Genomic DNA, 20,773 nt, shown 5'->3' with positions numbered 1-20,773 from the left:
ATATATATATATATATATATATATATATATATATATATATATATATATATATATATATATAGAGGGTAGGTTATTATAAATTTAAAAATAAGTAATTTTATAAATAATCAGAGATCTTATGAACTTAACTTGTAGGTTTTTCGTACAATAATATTAGGACATATAGCGTAGAAGAAGTAGATATTTGGATTGCTCAAGGGTTTGTAGTTTGCTTGGGATAAGGGTATTGACATCTTCCAGGTATATGATTCCAAGTTAGTTATTAAGTGCCTAACAAGGGGATAAACCTTTAAGGCTCTTTGTTGAATAATATGAAAGTTTGGAAGCAAGTAATGGAGTGTCAATGAATTCCTGAATTATGACACATCTATAGAGAACATAATAATATTGTCGATTGCTTTATAAATTTATCCTCGACACAATATACTTGAAATTTTCAAGCGCTTGATTCTCCATCAACTGTTGTTCATATATATATCCATTTGAATGACATCATAATTAAGTGTTCTTCACATGAAGAGAGTGACAAATAGAGTGTCCCCCCGCCCCTCCCCTGAAATTTGTCTTGTAATCTGAGGAATAATAAGAATCCCGGCCTCACTGTGCCACCAACAAGATATGACCATAAGCACAAACCCATAGTTTAAATAACTATATTTGTTTGACCAGAAAACTAAATGACAAGTTAGTATAGTAGCTAGGCCCAAATAAGTGGGGCAAAAGATTGGCAACCATAGACTTTTCAAATGTGGCCCAACTGGCAAATTTCAGAATTCATATCTTGTTCCATCATAACAACATCCATATCTACGGCTTGTGGAGTTTTTGTAGATTTTTTGCACATATGGAGAAGAGAGAGGAGAATAGAGAAAGGAAAGAAAAAATGATTATAAGTGATGATTTTTTTTGTGGAATTTACTGTCCGGCAAAAAATTCTCTACTTCGCCTTAAGTGTGTTGCACGTGCCAGTTTCTTACCCTGTCCAAATTTAAATAAGTTGACATAATATCATTCAAATCAATTACTCATTTATCATTTATAGAGTATTAACAACCTAGAAGCTATTAATTTGATCCTTCTATACAATATATATATATATATAATCTCATCACAAATTTGCAAGCCTAATAAGGAATGAGGTTAACTAGGATAAAGTAAATCGTTTGATGAGGTTAACTTGAGATGAAATCAACCATTTTGTGAGGTTAGTTTTTAGTAGTACTTAGTCCACCAAAGTCGTTATCAGACACTACATGCATCCTAAACATGCGGAGGTGGTTGGCTATATATCATAAAATTTGCATCCTAAACATGCGGAGGTAGTTGGCTATATAACATGAAATTTGCATGAGTATGGGGTTTCATGAGTATGTAGTTTTTTTTTTTTTTTTAGTACTATTGACCCTGTTATAATGTAGTATTTGTTCATTAACTACTTTCTCAACTTACTGAAATACAAAGAGTCAATATCGATTGTCGCCTTCACTGAGGCTCGAACCACCCCTTCCATATGTATAAATAACTCATACTTTGTATTATTTGAACAAAGCAAATCCCATTGAACTAATAAATACAAGAATCAAAGAACATTTCGCTCCATGCAATTAGTTTCTCATCTCGTATTAATTAATGGGTAGCCAAATACCTTGTCATTTGATAATATTGATGTTGCCAAATACTTTGTAGCTTGAGTGTACTCAATAGTCAATAATAATATAATGATTTTTTAAATTAATAAAAAAAAAGCATAATGCGCCATAATAATGCTTTTCCCAATAAATACAATTTGATGGTTAGGATCTAAATGGAATCTAAGGTGCCATGAATTATTAGCATCTAGATCTACCACAAAGCCACGAAATCACCAAAATATATTGTTAAAGTTTGAAAAGTTGTCTGGCCGGTAAGCTAGTTTTATTCCTCATGTCGAAGTGCGATTATGGGTTACACTACATACGCCAACGCCTTTTAATTTCATCCATCCATGCACTTTCAATGCTTATTATTCTTCAACCACCTTCAAATCATTATTACTCCTCAACCCGCCCTCGATCGATATCCGTATTAATTAATACACTATTCTATAAGCACTTTCAAAATCGTATATAATTATACATGCATGTATAACATATTATCTATTTATAAACTCTTTAAATATAATGAGGCTCCTATGTGATAGTTATAAGTTTGATCTACACATAAGAGCAAATTGTCATTTTGGTCCACTGACTATAGGGATATTTTTAATTGCAGTCCACGACTTTCAAAACTGTTAATTGCATACCATGACTATTCAATTTTATCAATTTTGGTCACTCCGACCAAATTATCGGCCAAATGTCGTCGAAAAATTCTAAACCCTAAAATAATGAGGGTATTTTAGTCATTTCATGTCTGTTTCTTCTTCTCCGGCGAATCTCTTCTTCTCCGGCGGACCATCTGCTGCTTCTTGCCTCCTGGAAAAGTGCGACGCCAAACGAGGGCTGGCCACGGTGGAGCTCCTCTACCGGATTCCGTCCGGATGTGCGGCGTTTGTCGCCCACGTGCTCACCGTCTCGCGCACCATTTTCCCATCGTTGCTAGAAGGAGAAGAAGGCCGAAGAAGAAATCCAGCCCGCCACTGCCATGGTTTTGCTGCATTGCGCCGCCGCCGGAAGCTCGCTGCTCACGCCAGACGAGGAAGGGAAGAATCGACCGACAGCATTGCTGGTTCTTCGCTCCATCGCTGCTCACAGTCGCCGCCGGGAAAAACAGAGATGAGGAAGGATGTTGATTGCCGGAGAGGAGGCCACAGTTGTTCGTCGTTGGAGGAGCGTCAAGGTCGCCATTGTTCTGCCGGAGAGGAACCAGAGCTGCCACCGGAAAAGTGCAAGAACGCCGGAGATGAAGAGCATGCATGTGAAATTACTAAAATACCCCTCATTATTTTAGGGTTTAGGATTTTCCGGCGAATTTGGCCGGTAATTTGGCCGGAGTGACCAAAATTGATAAAAATTGAATAGTCATGGTATGCAATTAACAGTTTTGAAAGTCGTGGACTGCAATTAAAAATACCCCTATAGTCAGTGAACCAAAATGGCAATTTGCTCTACACATAATTAAATGTTGTTGATGAGTTTTAAGCTTTTATTAGTGATATTGTTATTAGCTATGGAAAATTTTGAGTAGAATACATGTATCAATAAGATACAATAATGTATCAAAGGTAAGAAGTGTGACAGTGAATATAGCAAAGTTCTTAGTATAAGTTCAAGTATAATGTAAAGTAAGTTTATGAGCCTCTATAATGGTCGAGAAGTGTATTAAAGGCTAGAAGATCGAAAATCATATCAAGCTGGAAAAGCTCTATATTTATACTGTAAGGTGAGAACACATGCTTGATATTCGTCATGGCAGCATATATATATGCATGCTACTAGTGACTTAAGTTGATCACTTGTCGAACCTTCGTGTGATGTCTACAATAGTGATGGTGGAGGTGACTCTTTTGTCGCTTATATTCAGTCACAGATCTATTTCGTAGTCTCAAAGAATGAGAACAACACACCTTTTACCTCTAAAAATTTCAGTACAAGTTGAGTCAATAACCCATCATTCACTAATTAGGTTACAGTATATGTTTATCATCATGCTCTACCATTAATATAATATAAATTTATTTAATCAACTTGCCAATTTATTTGGATAAAAATATATTGACAAATTAAAGTGTGGGAAAGTAGAGCACTGATTCTGTTCCAACATGGATGGAGCGGAGAAAATACACGTCGGACTCCAATACAAAAGCATTTAAAAACCTTTAATATATTATACCTTTCATTCAACTCGATCATTATATATAAAAAAAGAAAATATATGTGGACTAAATATTTAAATTTTAAATGAAATGAAAATGAAATGAGCACTTAAAATACGAATATAATGTTGGAATCGCCCTTTTTCGTTGCCTATAAATAGCTTAAGACCCATACCGAAAGAGAGTGCAGCAATCACCCATCTCATCTTCCTATCTTCATTACTATTATTCCCTCTTTTGTACATAAAAATAATTTTCTTTTTCTTCATTTCCTCCGTTGAGGGATAGGAGGAAGCAAAATAATATAATGCAGATGGGTGAGAGTGGCGCTGCCACCAAGAACCACCGCGACCACCACGGCGTTTCCATTGATGCGCCACCGCTCTATGGCTTCAAAGGGCTTGACGACGACGGTCGACCCCAGCGGACTGGTATCTTCAATTCTAGCTTCTTTCCTGTTCTAAACAACCTGCGTGCAGTGCATGGTACTATATATGAAGTTCTAAAATTTCTTGTTTTATTAAGGGACTGTTTGGACGGCGAGCGCCCACATAATAACGGCCGTGATTGGATCCGGAGTGCTTTCACTAGCTTGGGCTATTGGGCAGTTGGGCTGGGTTGCCGGCCCATCTGTGATGTTATTGTTCTCGTTTGTGGTTTATTACACTTCTACCCTCCTCGCCGATTGTTACCGTGCCGGAGATCCACTGTTTGGCAAAAGAAATTACACTTACATGGATGCCGTTAGATCTAATCTTGGTATGCCCAACTTTTAATTTAGTCGTACTTCTTCACTTCAAATACTATGGTCTATGGACATGACATTTCAATGGGTATAAATTTCATTTTTTTCAGGAGGATATCAAGTCAAAATATGTGGGCTGATTCAATATTTCAACCTTTTTGGAATCGCCATTGGCTACACCATTGCAGCATCCATAAGCATGATGTATGCTTATTTACCTTTTGAGCTTATTTGTAACATTTAAACGGCTTATATTTCAAACTATTCTAATAAATTTGTGGATTGAGTTAATAGGGCGATCAAAAGATCGAATTGCTTCCATGAGAGTGGAGGAAAGAACCCGTGCCACGTGTCGAGCAATCCATACATGATTGCTTTTGGTATAATGGAAATTATTCTATCTCAAATCCCGGATTTCGATCAAATATGGTGGCTCTCAATCGTTGCTGCTGTTATGTCCTTTACCTACTCTGGAATTGGATTGGGGCTTGGAATTGCACAAGTTGTTGGTCCGTTACAAGCTTATTACTTAATGAATTTAATTTGATTAATTAACTTAACGGTAATTATGGTTTAATGAGTTATGCACTGATCACCAGCTAACGGGGCTTTCAAAGGCAGCCTCACTGGCATTAGCATTGGAACTGTTACTCAAACCCAAAAAGTATGGAGGAGCCTTCAAGCTCTTGGAGACATTGCTTTTGCCTACTCATATTCCATCATTCTTATTGAAATTCAGGTTTTTATTAATATTTAGTTATAAGTAATTTTATGAGAGTATTAAAAAAAACTATGATCCTAGGATTCATGTTTATGGCGTACGTATATACAGGACACGGTGAAATCTCCGCCGTCAGAATCAAAGACGATGAGGAAAGCTAGCCTGTTCAGCACTATAGTCACTACAACTTTCTACATGCTATGCGGGTGCATGGGTTACGCAGCATTCGGGGATCTTGCGCCCGGGAATCTCTTAACCGGGTTCGGGTTCTACAACCCGTTTTGGCTCCTGGATATCGCCAACGCCGCCATCGTCATCCACCTTGTCGGAGCCTACCAAGTGTACTGCCAGCCGCTGTTTGCATTCATCGAGAAATGGGTCGTGGCGAAATGGCCCGACAGCGAAATCGTCACCAAGGAAATCAACCTTAAAATCCCCGGGTTTGGGTACCCGTTTAAACTGAATACTTTCCGGTTGTTGTGGCGCACGGCGTTCGTGCTCTTAACCACCGTCATATCCATGTTGCTGCCTTTCTTCAACGACGTCGTCGGGATTCTCGGGGCATTCGGGTTCTGGCCGTTGACCGTGTATTTTCCGGTGTGGATGTACATTTCACAGAAGAAAATACCCAAGTGGAGCACCCGGTGGATTTGCCTCCAAATGCTGAGCGGCGCTTGCTTGGCCGTGTCGGTCGCGGCGGCCGCCGGTTCCTTCGCCGGCGTGGTTCTTGATCTTAAGGTTTACAAACCATTCAAGACTAGCTACTAAAGTATAGTAGTGATGATTGCGCGCCAATGCGCCATGCATGAACAAGGATCATGTTCATGTAATTCGAATAACAAAATTAAAGCATGGGGTTAAAGTGTCAATTTATGAAGTTTGAGCGGTCCATTTAATAAAAAGTCTCATGTATATACCTAATAGCTCTGCTCATAGCTGTTCATTCTTCTTTGTTGCCCAAACTAAATTCAATTAACAGCTTAAACGTCCCTTAGCTTGCATTAATGTGCTGTTTGTTACACTTAATTATTCATTGTTCATCGTTCGATTATGACACCTCCCATTGTCGTACATACATGAAATCTCACTGTCCCTTTTCCTAATTCTTTAATACTTTGATTTGACATATTCCTAAACTTTCTCAAATATTCTTATAGTATTAAATGGAATATTTATTTATTTTTATGAATAGACCTATTTTGATTAGTTATCCATCAATTTGATGATTCAATTAATCAAAATACAAGATCATTTTGGTTGGATGAGACCTTAGAGGCTGGACTATGTTGCCCTTAGTCAAGTGATAGGTATCAAGTCATTTGTCTAATTTTTGATGAAGTATACAAGTTTGGTTTTACTAGGAGATCGACCACGAGAGTAATTTGTCATTTCGAAATTTAAATTATTTGTAACATTAGTCAACATTCTTGAAGATTTGTCAAATTCAAAAGATCAACATTTTAAACTAATTGATACATCTTCATATTTAATAAGAAATTTGTAGATAATTATTTTATATAATGATGATTAGCAATAATTTTGTATTGAATAATCTACCATTGTACAACATTCCTAAGGGAAGGAAAGATGTGTTCTCCTTTTGTGCATTTTCTCACACTTGAATCAAATTTTATATTCCTAGTATTTTATCTACTTAAATTGATTTTCGTCAATAAGTCTATGTTCAATTCATATATGTTACTCCGTATATGTTTATGCAAATTAATAATTAAAAACAAATTTTTAAGAATCATTAAAAAAAAAATCATAATCTTCACTTGCTTGGCAATAAAAGCAGAATTTAAGTCTCTATAGAATAGGGAGGAACAGTATGGCAGTGTGCACATGCATTCCACAAGGAGTCTCTATCGTCATAAATGCCAGCGCGCCCAAATGCCCAACCCCTATCTATCATCTATGCGCATAAGTCTCTTTCCTCCTTTCTCCCGCGTAAACACCCTTCATTCATTACTCTCTCTATCTGTCCCTCCCTCCAAATATATTCCACACTTTGGCTTTCCTTAACCGCCTTGAGATACAGAGAAATGGCGGGTGAAAGAAGTAGCAATTACATTAGTGAAGCAGCGAGCAGTACGCCGGCGGCGATTCGTAGAGTGCTTCTCATCTCCGCCGGAGCCAGCCACTCCGTTGCTCTCCTCGGTAAGCTTCCTGCCTCCAATTTCCCCTTCATCCGTTGCGCACGAACTATTTGTTCTACGAGTTCCAATACGTAATAATATCTACTTTCAGTAAATCTGTTTACAAATTTGAGTTACGTAAATGTTCGATTACTTGTTGATTTCAAAATTGCATGATGAGAACTATGTGCATAGATGATAGATTGAAGGTTAGGTTTGCAGCCTAAGTGTGAACGCGTTCGCGCAAGTCAGTAATATATCGCTGTTCTGCATAGATGATAGATTGAAGGTTATGTTTGCAGCCTTAGTGTGAACGCGTTCTCGCAAGTCATTAATATTATATCGCTGTTCTGCATAGATCATAGATTGAAGGTTAGGTTTCCAGCCTAAGTGTGAACGCGTTCGCGCAAGTCAGTAATATATGGCTGTTGCGTTCCGTTAATTTCGACGATCAGAGAGGTTAGGTCCTGAGGTTGCATGGATCGTAATGCTCCACGTTATCAAACTTATTTATTAGGGATAAAATAGTAATTCACGCCATTTTCCTCTCGGCAGGCCTGCAGCATCAGAGTGATCCGCGCCATTTTCTGAAAACGAAGAGTCAGACACGAGTAACACAACTCTTATCAGTTTTCATTCGTAAATGACTAGATTACCCTTAGTATTTCAACTAGATCACATCCACTCACTAGATGACTTAGAACATAGTTTATCTTAATAAATAAATTATTTCCAGTTGCTATTTCCCAATTCTGTTATTCAAAATAAACTTTATCTTAATAAAATACTTCTATTTTCATTTTTATTTATTACTACTGTAAATAATGAGGTACATGAAATATTTATTAGCATTATGCATATCATAATATGTTATGGATAACAATATTTCAAAGTTTAGTGACTCAAAGCTAGATCAATCCCCATATACTAATATTCGGTATGCATTTTAATCCTTGAAGCCCATTAATGTTTCATTACTTCATAAGGTGAATGTTAGCCTTGATAACATGAAATGATTTTGGATGTTTTATAGCTGGAAATGTTGTTTTCGCATGGGGGAGAGGAGAGGATGGGCAGCTTGGCCATGGGGATGCTGATGATAGGTTTTTACCTACTCAAGTGAGAGCATTAGATGGCCAGGAAGTAGTATCTGTTATTTGTGGTGCTGATCATACAACAGCTTACTCGGAGTCACTCATGCAGGTGTACAGTTGGGGATGGTATGCTACCTTATTATTATTATTATTATTATTATTATATAGGGTTCTTGTGTCAAAACCATAATCTGATAATTCTACATGGACCACTTTCATGTTGTATGCAAGTCTTTTTTACACTGTATCTAGGTTTTCTGATTTATATTGATATAGATGAGTCTAATAAAGTTACATTGATTGATCGATGCAATTAATGTATACAGCTGATAATGACCCAAATCAAATTTTGTTTCCTCAGGACAAAGAGAAATTCCTTTGTTGTATTGTCACTTAATTTACAAACCAGTATGTGTACTTATTTATGTTTTTAAAGTTATAATCGATTAGAAATAAGAAATGAAGGTCTCTTGATATTTTTACATGGTTCGAATTAGACTTCTGCCTTAAGTATGGTAGGGGTACAAAAAATTTTGTGGAATGAAAATATTTTCTAGGCTAATATCCTAGCGTACTAGGTAAGCCTATCTTCTATAACTGCGCTGTTAAAGGATCTGTGGCGGCATCAATTTCAATGAAGTAATTTTCGACCAGAGCTTAAGTTGTGAATGCAAAAATGAAATTACAGTATGGAGTACATTGCTACTTTAAAGATCTGTGACAGAAGCATTTTACATTTGGTCATTGTGGCCACATTTATATTCATATTGACTGTTTTCACAAATAAAATAATCATTATTCCCCTATATATATATATATATATATTTCCTGGTTAGATTGCCTATATTCCTTCATTATTCTGCAGGCAGTTAGTTTAGTAAGTGAAATTGACAAGCCTGGTAATAATCTGTTGAAATGATGACAGACACCTAACTGTTTTAGTTTGGTACATAGTTCAAAACCAGTTTGTTCCTTTCCCTCATAGGAATAGGCCTGAATTTGAGTAATGTACAATGTTTGCTTAGTTTGAAATTTTTGCAGGGGTGACTTTGGAAGGTTGGGCCATGGAAACTCTAGCGACTTGTTTATTCCTCAACCAATCAAGGCATTGCATGGGGTACAGATAAAGCAAATTGCTTGTGGGGACAGCCATTGTTTAGCTGTTACCATGGAAGGAGAAGTACAAAGGTTTGCTGCATTTCCTACTTCTGATAATCTCAGTGTAAACATGCCAAGTTATAGTCTTCTTTTGGTTTCTTAGAATTGTTGAAATTTTTTAGCCAATTACTTAAGATATCAACCATAATGTATTCCTCCAATCCTATGAGAGTTCTCCAAAGGGATGAAGCTCTTTGCATGCATGTACTCCCCAAAATGCATACTGAAGAGAAATAGTATTAAAAGTAAAGTTATGGATGCATAATTATGCAAATTTTCGCTCTAGGTTTGGGAAATTAATTTGTTATTTATGTAATCAGTAAGTCAGCTTTGAAAGACACCTTAGTGTTTCCACTGAATTGTCATCAGATAGAAACCTCAAAGGATGTTCATTTTTATGTAGAATGATAGTAAAAGGAATCCAAGCAATTCCTAAGATGCAACTGGTTATTGATGATATGTGTGATGTTTCATTTGTTTTTAGTTGAATGTCCTCTCTTTCTATTTCCCTGTTCTCTTGTATGCTTGTTAATTTTGATGTTCTAAGTTCAATACTTGTTGCGAACTTCGTCCAAACTAAATTTCTGTGCAATTTTACTTTTGATTTATTTTATGTGTTTAGTGAAGCAGTAAGAATATGACTCCTTTCCTTTCCTTTCAATTACTTGTTCTATCCAATTGAAGTTGGGGGCGGAATCAAAATGGTCAACTGGGTCTTGGCACTATAGAGGATTCACTTGTACCTCAGAAAATTGAAACATTTCAGGTATTCCCAGATTTTGCATTTTGATTTTAAAAAAGTCCAGATACTTCGTACAGTAAGAGAGCAACACTTACTATTGTGTTCTTCATTTCCTTTTTTATATTCCTTATAGGTTTATGGCCTATTAACATTATACAGAGTACAATTTATGCATCCCTTTGCAATAACATATCTGTCTACGCTTCTCATCTTTATGCTCATGTTTCTTGTGACTGTGTGTTTGTTGAAGCAAGATGCAAATCCCTTAAATCTAAACAGTCCTTCCCATAACCTAGCATAGAAATGAATGTACATATCTATCTCATTGACAAAGAATTTTGGTTTTAATCATCAACTGCAAAACTTGTGTAAACTTCTCTTCTGCTCCATTTGGCACAGAAAAGTGATTGCTCAATGATGTTGCAATTCACTTACTGGAATGCCCTTCTTGTAGGGAGTTCCTGTGAAAATGGTTGCTGCCGGTGCTGAACATACAGCTGCTGTGACAGAAGATGGCGAGCTTTATGGTTGGGGCTGGGGTCGATATGGTAATCTGGGTTTAGGTGACCGAAATGATCGCTTAGTTCCTGAAAAAGTTTCAGCTATACAGGTGATTAAGATGTAGAATTTATGCTCACCTGTGTGTGTTTGATTGGAGAAAACTTGATTTTATTCTATGCTTGGTACTAGCATGTAAGTACTCCTATTAATGGCTTAATGCTCCTAGATTGGTCTCTGTTGGCCTGTACTTGCTATGTGCTCATAGTCCCTTCTTTGGCTTCTTTATGATAGTTTAAATTTGCAGGGAGAAAAGATGGTAATGGTAGCATGTGGATGGCGACATACAATATCTGTTTCTTCCTCTGGTTCTTTATATACTTATGGCTGGAGCAAATATGGTCAACTTGGACACGGGGATTTTGAAGACCACCTTGTTCCCTGTAAGCTTGAAACCTTGCATGGCGATTTTATTTCTCAGGTGCTTCTTCCTTTAATATGTGGTTTTTTTGAGCTTGTGCCAACATTCTTTATCCTAATATAATGTTGCTTGAATGCACATACTTAATGATTTTTTTTTATTAACTCCATGAATCCAGAGAACTGTTTTCATCTCAACAATACACATACTATCCAACTTATGCATTGATATTTGAAATGCATTTATAACCAACTTATGTAAATGGACATATTGTAATTTTTCTTGTACTTTCCTTTTTAAAAAAAAAAAAAACAGATTTCAGGTGGATGGAGACACACCATGGCACTTACAACTGATGGCAAGCTTTATGGTTGGGGATGGAATAAGGTGCAAATCTTTAATTTTTTTTTTTTTTTTTTTTTTGAATGATTTCTTCCATTTATCCTTATGTTATTTGCTTCATCTTGTTTCACACTTGAAGCTTATTTTTATCAATAATTGGATGTCTGGATGTCTTCCTTTCTTTATTATTTTCTTTTTCTTTTTTTTTTGAAAGGATTCTTTTTTATTTTCTAGTTCATAAAAGATAATTTCTTAAGTATCTTCGAATTTAGGTTAACTGTAGTTATTTTTTTTCAACCCCTTGATATTATTGCCTTTGGTAGTATAAACATTTCGTGAAAGCTTGCAAAACCGTGTCATCATTAGGAGTGTCATCAGTATCCAATTTTTATTTATTTATGTCATCATTAGAGGGTTTGCTTTAAAAAAAATCCTTTTAATGTAAGTTTCCATTGTATTAGACATTCATTTTGATTTTCAATTTTCCTTTTAATGAGTACAGTTTGGACAAGTTGGTGTTGGTGACAATGTTGATCACTGTTCACCCATACAAGTCAAATTTCCACATGATCAGGCATGGCCTTGTAATTTTTCATTTCCAAATTCTTTTTGAAATTGCAGTTTTAGTCCTAGTTCAGTTTTTGTTGTGCTGATATTCTGCTTTAATACATTCCAGAAAGTAGTTGCAGTCTCATGTGGTTGGAGGCATACACTAGCTGTTACTGAAAGGCAAAATGTGTATTCTTGGGGTAGAGGCACAAATGGACAGTTAGGCCATGGAGAATCTGCTGACAGGTAACAGAAACAAATTGATAGGATGCTTTTGCAATTGCTAGTTATAAACAGCACTTACACCAATTTCTTATCTTATATATAATATAATAAATAAATAAATATATAATAAACTCAATGAGGGTAAAGGTCTAACCGGAATAAAAAGTGTGTTGGTAGAACAAGATGCAATATTAACTTGTATATTGTGCTTTATCTTTGGTAAACTCACGAATTTGTTTCTAATTTTACACCCACCCCCCCCCCCCTCCCTTTCTTTTTTCTTTTCCCTCTTGAGTTGTTAAAACCATGACATAACACTATCAAATATAATAACTTGTACATTGTGCTTATTTTCTTGTACACTTACAAATTCTTTCCAAGTTTTTTTACATTATTTATTCATTTATAATGTATTAATTACTTATATTATCTTTTATATTTTTTTCTCATAATAGTTATGTCATATAATTTTACATTTATGTTGATTATATAATTTCACCATTGTTTTTTGTTTATTAGGCTTTTCTTCTTCTTCTTCTTAAAAAAAATAGTGTATACATGTTATTTGTAACTAGTGTAAAAGTTAATAAAGGAGAGAGAGGGAGTGAGAGATGAAAAATAAGAGGGGGAGAATAAAAAATAGAAGAACCCGTAGCAACTTTCTTTGTATATCTGTTACCTGCATCATGATGGAAATGAAACTTTGAAGATATTTACAGGATGAGATCCTGAATTAAGCTTGCAGGTGAGATAGCATCATGATGGAACTGAACTTTTTCTTTTTTGTCTTAAAGTTTTGTTAGGGGTGCTGTTGTCCAAATAAGTTCACTTTTAAACCATCCAACTATGATGTCTATTGAACTTTCTGCTCCTGAAATCTGACTTTTTGACATTGTTTTAAAAAATGAAGGAATGCCCCAAAGATCATAGAATCATTGAGCATGGATGGATCAAGAAACCTACAGATTGAAGCTCCAAAGTCCAACCCATCTACAGGTTCTGTAACCAGACTGCCTTGCTCCGGATACTATTTGTCATTTGTGGTCTAAAAACTAAGTAAAAAGTCAGGTTGTTGCTGTTTTCTGACTGTTTTCCAACCCAACCTTATTTTCAGCTGAAAAAAATTGGGTTTCGCCAACACAGAGATACGCAGTTGTTCCAGATGAGAATGTATGTTTCTCTGCCCCAACGCTATTCTTTTTGTTTCCCCTTTTGTTGGTTGGATTGGGTTGCATGTGGCAAATGTGTTAGATATTCATATCGTATCTGCGCAGGTGACAGACAACGGAAATGATGTGAATGTCCCAGAAAACGATGTGAAGAGGATGCGAGTGTGAAATATATCCTTGCACAGTTGCACGAAGCTAACATTGAGTCTGGAATATGACCTTCCTTGTAACAATCATGCCATATATTTATGATTGGTTGCAGTTGTACTATCCTCTCCATCTACTCGGTGTTTGAAATTTCTTTTGCATGTAGGCAAAATAAAGAATATTTGCCTTTTTTCTTTTACCCATATTCTCTGTATAGAAACTATTACATATTCGGGTTTTTCTCGATATCTCTGGACTTAACTATAGCTATAGGCCGATAAGAATCTTTGAAAACTTAGAAAATAATTTTTTAAAAATAATTTATTTTTAAAAAATATTTTACTTTTTTATTGTTTAGTTGAAAGTCAAAAATTATTATTTTTTATTTAGTTGAAAGTTAAACATTTATATTTTTTATTTGGTTTATTTTCTTAAAATGAATATATTATTTGTTATATAATAATAATAATAATTGATGATGGTGATAGAGTGACAGTGGTGGTGGTAGTGTGGTAGGTGGAGATAATAGTGGTAGAGGTGGTTTGGTAATGGTTAATTGGTAGTGATGGTTTGGTAGTGTTGGAGGTGGTAGTGGAGGAGCTGGTAGTGATCGATTGGTAGTCGTGGTCTGGTAATGGTTGACTGGCAATGGTGGAGGTGGTAGTACTCGACTGGTATTGGTGGAGGTGGTAGTGCTCGACTGGTAGTGATGGAGGTAGTAATGCTCGATTGGTAGTGGTGGTTTGGTAGTCGTGGAGGTGGTAGTGGTGGAAGTGGTAATACTCGATTGGTAATGGTGGAGGTGGTAGTGCTCGACTGGTAGTGGTGGAAGTGGTGGTAATACTCGACTGGTAGTGATGGAGGTGGTAATGCTCAACTGGTAGTGGTGGAGGTGATAGTGCTCGACTGGTAGTGGTTGACTGATAGTGATAGTCTGGTAGTGGTGGAGTTGGTTTTAGTAAACTAGTAGTGGTGAACGTGGTATTGATGGACCTAAATGGCTAAATGAACCAAATGTAAACAAAAAAAAAAAATCAAAAAATAATTTCTAAAAGCCATTTTTTAAAATTTTAAACAAACCTAAGAGCATCAACACTAGCGACCTTTTCTTTGATTTTTGTCAGTGAATAAACTTGTTGTAGAAGAAAACTGATGTGGAAGTCAAAATGAGGAGAAATTTGTTTCTTGCAAAATCAAAGTTTTTGCGGGATATGGCAAAGCTGATTAAAAAAAATAAGCACTAAAGTGCACGTTCGGGCACACTTCGTGCCCTAGGCAAGTGTTCCACACGCGCCCGCTGGGATGAATCATGTGGCCACCAGCCACTCTGACTTTTAAACTAACTTACAAAAACTCCTCATAAACAACAAAATTACGGAGGCTCTAAGTGAACCAAATGTTTTTGCACTCCTTATACTCTATGTATATATTTATTTAATTTGAAAAATTAAAGTACATATACTAAGGGAATTTTTCTCTTTTTTAGAGAAATAAAAAATTAAAGAGAAAAAATAAATAACACAATTACTAATCCATTTTACTCTAATTTAATAATAATAATAATAATAATAATAATAATAATAATAATAATAATAATAAAAAGACTGAAGAAATGAAAAACTAACGAGTAAAAAAAAACCAAATTACATAAAATTGATCAAACTTTGAAACAATCAAGACAAATTTACACTCTCAAATAAAATATACTACTTGCATCCGATTTTATGTGTATTATTCAATTAACAAAGTTAGACTGAAATTATATACAATTCAAATTTTTATAACATAATTTAGTTTAATACTAGTATAAAAGAGTTATATATTTAAAAACTACATTATAAATATAATTTAAAAGATAATTTGACAAAAAACTTACCGATTATTCAACCACTTAGAAGCTACTCAAACCGTCCATTAGCTACTTATACTTAGCACCAAGTCTTTATCTTCCATCAGGAATCATCATTCACCAGTGATGTAAATGCGGAGATTGTCCAGCAATAAATACACTTATACAATAGTGAAGAAACAATAAATTCAAATTGAGCTACACTATATATGAATTTGATTACCGTAGAACACAAAACAGAAGGAAACAATGCATTTCAAAAGGGGATCATCCAGGGCTACCTTTCGCCCAATAGTGACTCAAAAAGAGCAGCCTCCTCTTCCTACAACAGAAAAGGGACTAAGAAATGAGAACAATCAAATTTGAAATATTTGAGGAATGAATTCTTGTGTGATACTCCAAATTTGAAAGAAGCATACCACTAAAGCATTGAATTCTGTCTCCTCGTCAATGGCACTTACAATTGCAGGGTCTTCCAATAGTTCCTGTTTTAATAAATTGTATGTGTAATATAATTTGGATATTTGGAGGAAACAAGACAATAATATGGAGAATATGTATATGATTACGACTAAAAACATCCTTATTAGGGAAGAACACCAAGCACAAGCTGTCCACTAGTAAACAAAGTGAAACATAAGGATGAATAAGCAATGCATTTGTATTTGGATGAGAAAGGTGATGGATATATTATGCCAAAAGAAGAAGAAATCTGAGAAATGGTCAAATTCTGCTGAAAGCTCATCATTCAGCTTATCCATTCTTATGTTGCTTTTTTTTTTTTTTTTTTGAATGCTTTTTATGAAAGGGGGTAGGAGGGGTACAGTTAGATGAAGTGATGAACAGTTAATGTGATCAAACCCCTCACTGGGAGCTGTCTTTGCTCAAATAAAATGTGCAATCAAATTTCAATAAACTAATGAGATAATCATGGCATGCAACATAAGCAAACAATAATCCATGTTAAAACATGCTATACTTACATCTTCAGCAATTTGAAATACACCATCCTTGTCCTGTAGTAACAAATTCCAGACAAAACAAAACTTGTTATGTCCTCATCCAACTTGGCAAAAGTAACATTGCATTCTCTAGAGAAGCCAGTTATGCATGTTATAGAGTCCACATTAGTTTTCAAAGCAGAGCTAGACAAATGATAAGCAGAGTTTTGAAGACTGTTATATCTGTGCATTCTATCTTGTTCTGATGGCATTTTCTCAAACTCATGCACATCGACAAAGCTGTATAGGATTTGGTCAGAAAAGTTTTGTGCTTCAATAAAGGATTCTTTTAATGGACTCTAGCATAGCATCCAAAGTTCAACATTCAACTTGTTGACCATATAAATTTAATGGTACATTTCCATCAGTATACTCAATTGGCATTCAACATCTCACATTAACTAACTTTTCTGATGATCAGAGAAGGTTTTATAGATTAATAGGGTACTAGGCACATATAACTGTGATATGATATCATACCTTCACAGCAACAAAAAGAAGTGGGTCTGAAGGTGTGTAAATCATATAGTGCGAACCATCCTACACACAGGAAATCAAGATTAAAATGCAAAAAGAAATAAACGCACAACCAATACAAACTCAAGTAAGCTTTAATCCAAACTAGATGGAAGCATGTGATCTCTACGCCCTCAAGTAACCTCATGATCTATAAGGCAGGACCACTCTACCAAACTAGAGCAGCTTACTCTCACAAGAGATAACAGAACATACTAGATGGAAGCATGTGATCTCTACGCCCTCAGTTGGCACACCCTCCATGCTGCCACCATCATCTGCAGAGGTGCCAAAAAACATTTTATCTTATCGTTCCAATAAGCCGAATACTTTGCCAAGAACTATCCTACATTATATTGTTCTCTCTCCTACATGCAAATATCCAATAACTATCTTTAATTTCTATAATCAGGGACCATAATGCTTCATGGATTTCTTCATTCATAAATCACAACTAAAATAGTGAGTGAATAATATCCAGAAATTGGGGACTTTAACTAAATTTTACTTTGCCAAGACCTTGTGGTCTAGTGGCACCAATTTGCACTCCCATATGGGAGATTGTGGGTTCAAGCCTCAGTGGAGGCGGTATTGGCTCTTTGTGCTTCAGTAGGTTAAGAAAGTAGTTATGAACAGATATTGCATTGTAACAGAGTCATTAGTTCAATAAAAATACTACCTGTGCAAAGATCAAATATGTCACCCTCCGTATAGCAAAATCCTCCTCGTGCAGTATAGCAAAACCTAGTTCAATAATATATATATTTTTAAAAAGAGTTAAAGATATTAAAAAAACAAGACATTAGAACTGATAACTCCAAAAGACAAAGCAAAGAAGGGGAGGCAATTAGTCTCAGCAAAATGTAATACATATAGCTCATACCCACTATGTACCAGATGCATGTGTATCTTAGCAAGAGCATAGGCTGCCGTAGGGAGGATAGTTTCAACTTCGTCATCACTGACCTATCACACAGATGTGCATATAAATTGGATGTAAGTTGAGTCATCCCTTCATTATTGCAAATGAAAACATAAAGCGTGCACTTGTGTTTGCCTTTTTTTCTTTTGGTATGGTTTTCTTCACAAGCACCAATACAATAGATTAGTGTTTGTTTAGCCTAGTTGATGGCTTCTTGATACAAGGTTTTCATGAAAAGCCTCAAGTTTGAGCTTTCCAACATAGACTCTTTCCTCTTATCTAGCCTTAAAGCAATAAAGCATTTTTGTTTATTAAATACTTCAATTGTTTGGCCCAACTGCTACTTCTTTTCAGTAGATATGACTCCAAATTACACCAGGCCAAACAAGCATTGAGGATTGAATGACTAAAATTAAAGTTATAACATACAGCTGACCACCCTTCAAAATTTGCGCTCTTCAAGACCAGAATAGGCCTGCAGGTATAATTTTATTTGTTAGATGTAATTCTTCATGGAAGAAATCAAGTTAAACATTCTCAGTGAATGCAAAGTTTGGTACCATATGGTAAGCTACTTACATATCAAGAGGGCAGAGTAGCAGGCATTCAACCCCTTGTGTACTTCTGAATACCCTCCTGATGATACACTCTAGGGGTAAATTATTGGAGGAATCCACCTGTCACCCAACTCTATAGAATCATTAAACTGAATAAAATAACTAGACAATTCAGGAATAAAAAGTTCTGGAGGGAGAATATAAGAAACTGTATGAAGTGGAATGAACAGTTGATATTTGAAAATGGCATGATTATAAATTGATAAACATTGAGATTTCAGATTTCCAATTCAAATCAGTAGGGCTATGCACCAAAGAAGTGTATGCATGATTGTGAAGGCATGCCAATCTTGGAGTATGCATTGGTTACCCCTCTTCCATTTTCCCTTTCATCATTTCATTGGGTGCCAATGTGTCATTTCACACTGTATAAAAGTCATGTCATCTGTGTATGAGACATCTAACACGGTAAACATTTCACAACTGGCAACCATTCAACACTGGTTACAACTTACAACCAGTATACATTTGTAATTCATATCACCATCCTTAACATTCCTAGTAGCAGACTAGCAGGCCAACTCACCAGCCCAAGAAGTATTCAGAATATGCAAAGCAATGTCCATTGTCCAGAGCCACCATATTCTACCATGGTTACTGTCTTGTAAGGAGAATTATTTTTGAATAGACCAGACAGTGCTATTGAAAAACACCTAAGACAACTACATATTGCTCAACTTCGGTTCCCATTGGCAAAGCTTATAATTATAGCTATTATTATGAGTATTAATAATCCATAATCAGGTCCAAGTTACAGATGGACTGTTGTATTAAACGAGATAAAAGATATTCAATCCAAAATCTTCATCAAGCATTGGACTCTTTAGCCTAAAACCTCAATAATCCAATAAATATTCTCTACTGAGCACCACCGTTATGAAAAATGAATTACAGAGCAACAGATTTAGCAACAATAAACTACGAGCACAAGATACTCACAATTGTAACAATACGTTTGTTCGAAACCATGAGAACACGGCCTTGCTCGTCCAGCACAAAACCGGCGGGAGGTTTCGGCAGCGGGAGCGGGTGGTAACGTTCGGAAGATGCAGCCCCTCTTTCGTAAAATTCGAGCTCAACATCTTCGTCAATCACCTCGGCTTCCAGAGCAGTACTACTACTGGACCTCTTATTTTTCTTTGTTTTGGAATTTGTTCGCTTCTTCACCGGCCCGGTCTGTTGCTTCGCCGCCGCGTAGCAACACAACCTCAACGCTCTGTGATTAGAAGAGCTGAAAACTGGTACTGAAACCGGAAACGAAGGTTTGAATCGAGCACTGTAAGATGAGCTTTGAAGAACTACAGAGAGATTTGAAGAAGTAGACGAAGTAGAGATGCAGGACGCCATTGACGGTTTTAGAGCTCTTTGCGCAGATATTTGCTTCGCGGCCTATTTTACGGTTATCCGAATCCCAATTTTGCGGTCGATTTACTGTAAATTGCATACGTGTCCCTATTGATTTCTTTATTTTTACTTTACCCTCATCATTTTAATTTATTTTTACTTTCGTCCTCACTTTTTTATGGGAATTAAACTAACCAGCCCACACATTCCATTTTTGTTCTTCAACTATGACATATTTCTACTTTTGATTTTTAATTGTAAAATTTACCAATTTGATACTCAACATTTAGATAGGTGTGTTAATTTTAATTATTCATTAATAACTAATAAGTTAAATATATCTCATATACTTTAATTTGTCATTAATTTATATAATTTTCTAAATTATTTATGCTTCGTTATATATATGAATGGAAAGTCATTATGCATATTATGTTAAGGGTTGATAGCATTAATAGTTATGGGTTATATGCTATCAAGTGTTACGATTGTATGCATAGAAGTGAATGAGTAAAATAAAGATGTTATTGATTATGTTAAAATGCTCTAACTTAAAGTTTACAAATGAGATCGGTAGGCTTTTGTTTATGTTGGAAATTGTACAATGTTTTAACAATAGTTATATCTTTCTTAATTTAGTGGAATACACTATTTATAGAGTTTAAGCAAGAGACGCAGGGTAGCAGTGCTGGTTTTTTTTTTTTTTTTGGTCATGTGCTGGTAAATAAGTTAGGCTCTATCAAAGTATAAATAAACTGCGAATGGAAGAAAAGTGATCC

At 35.6% G+C, this 20,773-nt stretch overlaps 3 protein-coding genes across 3 annotated transcripts; 2 read left to right on the top strand and 1 right to left on the bottom strand.

The window, feature by feature from the left end:
* The first annotated feature begins 3,988 nt into the window (after window positions 1-3,988).
* LOC116000502 (amino acid permease 4) lies at window positions 3,989-6,318 on the top strand. The gene is made up of 6 exons (XM_031240591.1): window positions 3,989-4,227; window positions 4,322-4,555; window positions 4,652-4,745; window positions 4,836-5,050; window positions 5,141-5,280; window positions 5,374-6,318. Exons 1-6 carry the CDS (start codon window positions 4,104-4,106, stop codon window positions 6,028-6,030), a joined length of 1,464 nt encoding a protein of 487 aa, XP_031096451.1. The 5' UTR covers window positions 3,989-4,103; the 3' UTR covers window positions 6,031-6,318.
* Window positions 6,319-7,135: 817 nt separating this feature from the next.
* On the top strand, window positions 7,136-14,011 carry LOC116000447 (ultraviolet-B receptor UVR8-like). Its single transcript, XM_031240537.1, has 12 exons — window positions 7,136-7,422; window positions 8,434-8,620; window positions 9,536-9,682; window positions 10,337-10,418; window positions 10,849-11,004; window positions 11,200-11,373; window positions 11,629-11,700; window positions 12,158-12,229; window positions 12,332-12,450; window positions 13,340-13,425; window positions 13,544-13,599; window positions 13,704-14,011. Exons 1-12 carry the CDS (start codon window positions 7,140-7,142, stop codon window positions 13,764-13,766), a joined length of 1,497 nt encoding a protein of 498 aa, XP_031096397.1. The 5' UTR covers window positions 7,136-7,139; the 3' UTR covers window positions 13,767-14,011.
* A 1,616-nt stretch (window positions 14,012-15,627) lies between these two features.
* Window positions 15,628-20,034, bottom strand: LOC116000442. The gene is made up of 10 exons (XM_031240532.1): window positions 19,590-20,034; window positions 18,613-18,710; window positions 18,463-18,508; window positions 17,995-18,077; window positions 17,791-17,855; window positions 17,328-17,389; window positions 17,076-17,135; window positions 16,578-16,610; window positions 16,014-16,079; window positions 15,628-15,916 (listed from the first exon to the last, which is right to left on the bottom strand). The coding sequence occupies exons 1-10, from the start codon at window positions 19,995-19,997 to the stop codon at window positions 15,872-15,874; spliced, it is 966 nt and encodes a 321-aa protein (XP_031096392.1). The 5' UTR covers window positions 19,998-20,034; the 3' UTR covers window positions 15,628-15,871.
* Between the last annotated feature and the right edge of the window lie 739 nt (window positions 20,035-20,773).

The sequence above is a fragment of the Ipomoea triloba genome, chromosome 12, assembly GCF_003576645.1.
Source record: "Ipomoea triloba cultivar NCNSP0323 chromosome 12, ASM357664v1".
In the NCBI taxonomy this organism is placed as follows: Eukaryota; Viridiplantae; Streptophyta; class Magnoliopsida; order Solanales; family Convolvulaceae; genus Ipomoea; species Ipomoea triloba.
The sequence above is the reverse complement of the archived record's forward strand: the minus strand, read 5'-3'. Positions and strand labels throughout refer to the sequence as shown.

What these genes read in the sequence shown, in the direction of transcription:
- LOC116000447 (XM_031240537.1), top strand. Translation starts at nt 7,140, where the DNA reads ATGCCAGCGCGCCCAAATGCCCAACCCCTATCTATCATCTATGCGCAT. An exon ending in ATGGAAGGAGAAGTACAAAG is followed by an intron (nt 9,683 to 10,336) that starts GTTTGCTGCATT and finishes ATCCAATTGAAG; the next exon opens with TTGGGGGCGGAATCAAAATG. An exon ending in ATGGTTGGGGATGGAATAAG is followed by an intron (nt 11,701 to 12,157) that starts GTGCAAATCTTT and finishes TAATGAGTACAG; the next exon opens with TTTGGACAAGTTGGTGTTGG.
- LOC116000442 (XM_031240532.1), bottom strand. Translation starts at nt 19,997, where the DNA reads ATGGCGTCCTGCATCTCTACTTCGTCTACTTCTTCAAATCTCTCTGTA. An exon ending in CATATTTGATCTTTGCACAG is followed by an intron (nt 17,390 to 17,790) that starts GTAGTATTTTTA and finishes GCACCTCTGCAG; the next exon opens with ATGATGGTGGCAGCATGGAG. An exon ending in TTCTTTTTGTTGCTGTGAAG is followed by an intron (nt 16,611 to 17,075) that starts GTATGATATCAT and finishes TTGTTACTACAG; the next exon opens with GACAAGGATGGTGTATTTCA.
- LOC116000502 (XM_031240591.1), top strand. Translation starts at nt 4,104, where the DNA reads ATGCAGATGGGTGAGAGTGGCGCTGCCACCAAGAACCACCGCGACCAC. An exon ending in TGCCGTTAGATCTAATCTTG is followed by an intron (nt 4,556 to 4,651) that starts GTATGCCCAACT and finishes CATTTTTTTCAG; the next exon opens with GAGGATATCAAGTCAAAATA. An exon ending in TCATTCTTATTGAAATTCAG is followed by an intron (nt 5,281 to 5,373) that starts GTTTTTATTAAT and finishes ACGTATATACAG; the next exon opens with GACACGGTGAAATCTCCGCC.